General features: G+C 45.8%; 1 protein-coding gene across 1 annotated transcript in view; it reads left to right on the top strand.

Annotated features, from left to right (window-relative positions):
• The window catches only part of ttn.2 (titin, tandem duplicate 2), a 363,393-nt gene that overhangs the window by 10,059 nt on the left and 348,334 nt on the right, over window positions 1–5,000 (top strand). Inside the window, exons 5-7 of the mRNA XM_036004140.1 lie at window positions 2,092–2,306; window positions 3,014–3,089; window positions 4,111–4,374. Of these exons, the coding sequence (XP_035860033.1) occupies window positions 2,092–2,306; window positions 3,014–3,089; window positions 4,111–4,374 (555 nt within the window). The remainder of the gene's footprint in view (window positions 1–2,091; window positions 2,307–3,013; window positions 3,090–4,110; window positions 4,375–5,000) is intronic.

The following is a 5,000-nucleotide window of genomic DNA, read 5'->3' as shown; positions in this document are numbered from 1 at the left end:
TTGGAGGGAGAGAATACCATTACAGTATTATGAATAATTGGAGCCCAGACGCAATTTTGTAATTTTCTCAATTTCTGATCCTCTGAATAAAAACATAAAATTGTAAAAACAGTTTAAAGATCTAATTTTTTTATTTGTCAAGGTGGGAAAAAAAATTAAAATTTTGATATTTTAACCCATTTTCCTGTTTTTTCAAATGTCCGTTTGTGCTTAGGAAATTGAACTGATAAGCGTTAACACTGACCTTTCACCATCTCCGTTTCCAAAAATAACATTGTGCACAGCTGTTTACACGTCCCCGTGTATATATGCCGCCGTCAAGAGCTCGCCAGACCTGTAGGTGGCAGTGTAACGAGAAGCTCAAGCCCCACGTTAGCCAATCAGAATCCTCAAAATACGTTATAAAATAAATACACGTTCCGGTGAAGTATCTTCGTAAAATACGAGATCGTATTCATTTTTTGAGCGACAATACAGATCAGCGCCGCCTGCTGCTATGGAGACGTATTACGTCTCGCGCACGCGCTGAACGTACGCTCAAGTCGGCGTCTCTTCGGTGTGTTTGAGGAACTTTTTGGACCTCGGGGAGACTGATCAGTCCGACTGGCTTTTCTGGCAACGGTCGGCCGTCTGATTGGTGTGTCAGAGCATTAACAGGAAGCTCAAGCCCACGTTAGCCAATCAGAATCCTGAAAATAGCAACAACAGCAACCAATCACTCCCTCCTCTATTCTCTTCCTCACTTCCTCGGCTGCCTAAACCTCCGTTTGTCTCAGTTTACGAGCAAACCTGCAAACAACGTTTTTCCAAAATCTCCACTCTGGACGGAAGATTTAGAAAGGCTCGTTTTCAGTCTGTAAACGAAGGACTCAAACGAAGGGAAATGTCTCCGTACGTGTAAACGAAGGAGTCAAACGAAGGGAAATGTCTCCGTACGTGTAAACGAAGGGAAATGTCTCCGTACGTTTAAACGAAGGACACAAACGAAGGGAAATGTCTCCGTACGTGTAAACGAAGGGCACAAACGAAGGGAAATGTCTCCGTACGTGTAAACGAAGGAGTCAAACGAAGGGAAATGTCTCCGTACGTGTAAACGAAGGACTCAAACGAAGGGAAATGTCTCCGTACGTGTAAACGAAGGGAAATGTCTCCGTACGTTTAAACGAAGGACACAAACGAAGGGAAATGTCTCCGTACGTGTAAACGAAAGGCTCAAACGAAGGGAAATGTCTCCGTACGTGTAAACGAAGGGAAATGTCTCCGTACGTGTAAACGAAGGACACAAACGAAGGGAAATGTCTCCGTACGTGTAAACGAAGGGAAATGTCTCCGTACGTGTAAACGAAGGACACAAACGAAGGGAAATGTCTCCGTACGTTTAAACGAAGGACACAAACGAAGGGAAATGTCTCCGTACGTGTAAACGAAGGACACAAACGAAGGGAAATGTCTCCGTACGTGTAAACGAAGGGAAATGTCTCCGTACGTGTAAACGAAGGGAAATGTCTCCGTACGTTTAAACGAAGGACACAAACGAAGGGAAATGTCTCCGTACGTTTAAACGAAGGGCACAAACGAAGGGAAATGTCTCCGTACGTTTAAACGAAGGACACAAACGAAGGGAAATGTCTCCGTACGTGTAAACGAAGGACACAAACGAAGGGAAATGTCTCCGTACGTGTAAACGAAGGGAAATGTCTCCGTACGTTTAAACGAAGGGAAATGTCTCCGTACGTTTAAACGAAGGACACAAACGAAGGGAAATGTCTCCGTACGTGTAAACGAAGGGAAATGTCTCCGTACGTTTAAACGAAGGACACAAACGAAGGGAAATGTCTCCGTACGTTTAAACGAAGGACTCAAACGAAGGGAAATGTCTCCGCTTGCATGTAAACGAAAAACTCAAAAGAAGGGAAATGTCTCTTTTTTCTGATATTTCTTATTTTTCAAATGCTATAAAATTAAATAAAACGCCCAAATTCAATGAAAGTAGTGCACTGATCATTTCATCTACATGTGGAGATCATTGTACGGAACATCCACGTTATTCTTTTGACAATTTGGTTGAAATCTCCCCCCTCTCCCCGTCAGAAGGTGGAGGCCAGCTTCCAGTCCAGCACCATGATGGAGATGCATGTTGAAGGAGGAATGATGACTCAGCATCTGGCTCACAAAACCCCTCCACGGGTTCCCCCGAAGCCCACCTCCAAGTCCCCGCCGTCCTTTGTTTCCAAGGTGACGGGAGGACGCCAGCAGTCACCATCACCCGTCCGCCACGTGAAGGGGCCATCGCCCGCGCCCGTCAGGTACTTCCCTCCTTACGTACTTAATACTTACATATAGGGTCTGTAATACTGTATCTGAAGTCTCTTTTATATAAACCTTAGTGGTCCTCTAATACTGTATCTGAAGTCTCTTTATATAGACCTTAGTGGTCCCCTAATACTGTATCTGAAGTCTCTTTATATAGACCTTAGTGGTCCCCTAATACTGTATCTGAAGTCTCTTTATATAGACCTTAGTGGTCCTCTAATACTGTATCTGAAGTCTCTTTATATAGACCTTAGTGGTCCTCTAATACTGTATCTGAAGTCTCTTTATATAGACCTTAGTGGTCCTCTAATACTGTATCTGAAGTCTCTTTATATAGACCTTAGTGGTCCCCTAATACTGTATCTGAAGTCTCTTTATATAGACCTTAGTGGTCCCCTAATACTGTATCTGAAGTCTCTTTATATAGACCTTAGTGGTCCTCTAATACAAAGATAAAGTGACATTTTCATACCATGGGACCTTTAAGTTAATCTCCAACTATTTAGATAATCCAACAATCAGTGTGAGTCATTCTTAATGATAAATCAGGTAAACTTGTGTGATGTCAGCTTGTTAAATGTGAATATCTTCTCTCCTCGGGACAGGAGTTGCAGCCCTGAATAATAATAATAATAATAATAATAATAATAATAATAAGTGCTGCTGATGTTACAGTGTGTTGTAAACTGTGTGTCTGCAGACCCGTCTCTCCCTCCAGAAGAATCTCCGTCTCCCCCATCAGACCCGTCAAGTCTCCCGTCATGACCAGGAAACAGGTGAGAACCTGTGTGTGTGTGTGTGTGTGTGTGTGTGTGTGTGTGTGTGTGTGTGTGTGTGTGTGTGTGTGTGTGTGTGTGTGTGTGTGTGTGTGTATGGGTATGCTTGTTTTACTATATTCATGGGGTCCAAAAACCGGGGAATACAGTATACTTGTGGGGCCAAAATGCTGGACCCACAAGGTTAAAGGTCTGTTTGAGGGTTAAGACTTGGTTTTAGGATTAGGGTTAGAATTAGGTTATGGTTAGGGTGAGGGTAAGGGTTAAGGTTAGGCATTTAGTGGTGATGGTTAAGGTTAGGGTAAGGGGCTAGGGAATGCATTATGTCAATGACGGGTCCCCACAAAGATAGAGAAACAAACATTTGTGTGTGTATGGGTGTGTGTGTGTGTGTGTGTGTGTGTGTGTGTGTGTGTGCGCGTGGGTGTGGGTGTGTGTGTGTGTGTGTGTGTGTGTGTGTGTGTGTGTGTGTGTGTGTGTGTGTGTGCATGGGTGTGTGTGTGTGTGTGTGTGTGTGTGCATGAGTGTATGCGTGTGTGTGTGTGTGTGTCTGTGTGTGTGCATGGGTGTGTGTGTGTGTGTGTGCATGAGTGTATGCGTGTGTGTGTGTGTGTATGGGTATGTGTGTGTGTGTGCATGAGTGTATGCGTGTGTGTGTGTGTGTATGGGTATGTGTGTGTGTGTGTGTGTGTGTGTGCATGAGTGTATGCGTGTGTGTGTGTGTGTGTGTGTGTGTGTGTGTGTGTGTGCATGAGTGTATGCGTGTGTGTGTGTGTGTATGGGTATGTGTGTGTGTGTGTGTGTGTGCATGAGTGTATGCGTGTGTGTGTGTGTGTGTGTGTGTGTGTGTGTGTGTGTGTGTGTGTGTGTGTGTGCATGTGTGTGTGTGTGTAGGGGTGTGTTCATTTGAGCCTACAGGTAATAATAAGGTACCTACTGAACCAGAACCTGATCCTGATCCTGATCCTGATCCTGAACCTGATCCTGTCTCCTAACGTGAAGACTCTCCTTTCTCCTGCAGCTCTCTGCGTCTGCTGAGGTCCTGCCGCCCTGGAAGCAGGGAGGCTACGCGTCTGAAGCCAGCTACGCCAGCATGACCGGCATGGCCAGTATGACCGGTATGACCGGCATGGCCAGTATGACCGGTATGACCGGCATGGCCAGTATGACCGGTATGACCAGTATGACCGGTATGACCAGTATGACCAGTGTGACCAGTGTGAGCAGCGCCACCCAGCGTCATGTGGAGAAACACTGGGAGCAGCAGGTCACCGCCACCAGAGAGGTGAGGTTGCCGGACTTGCCGTTAACGTGGCGCTGCATGCAGGCCGGTGAAAACGTTCAGCGTCAGTGAATCCTAATCTGCAGCCGGGGGTCTAACTCAACTCCACTGAGGGCCCCGCTGGAGAGGACGGTCACAGGGAGGGCCAGACGAGTTGACATTATTGCTTTTGTTTAACCAAAAAAGTCACTTTGCAACTTAGTATTACTACATGTGTCATAGAGCTTCCTCCCGTACGGGTTGGTCGACATTAAACCCTAAAAACGTCAGCAGAAAAGTTTCTCAGCCGTCGTAGAATTTAGCAGGTCACGAAGAACAGACGTTACATTTTTAAAAGCAGCTGCCACCGACTCACTGTGTGTCTGTGTGTGTCTGTGTGTGTGTGTGTCTGTGTGTGTGTGTGTCTGTGTGTGTGTGTCTGTGTGTGTCTGTGTGTGTGTGTGTGTGTGTTTGTGTGTGTGTGTGTCTGTGTGTGTGTGTGTGTGTGTGTGTGTCTGTGTGTGTGTGTGTGTCTGTGTGTGTGTGTGTGTGTGTGTGTGTGTGTGTCTGTGTGTGTGTGTGTGTGTGTCTGTGTGTGTGTGTGTCTGTGTGTGTGTGTGTGTGTGTCTGTGTGTGTGTGTCTGTGTGTG

The sequence above is a fragment of the Sander lucioperca genome, chromosome 8 (genome assembly GCF_008315115.2).
Source record: "Sander lucioperca isolate FBNREF2018 chromosome 8, SLUC_FBN_1.2, whole genome shotgun sequence".
NCBI classification, from domain to species: domain Eukaryota; kingdom Metazoa; phylum Chordata; class Actinopteri; order Perciformes; family Percidae; genus Sander; species Sander lucioperca.
Note: the sequence above shows the minus strand (reverse complement) of the source record. Positions and strands in the feature narration are given on the sequence as shown.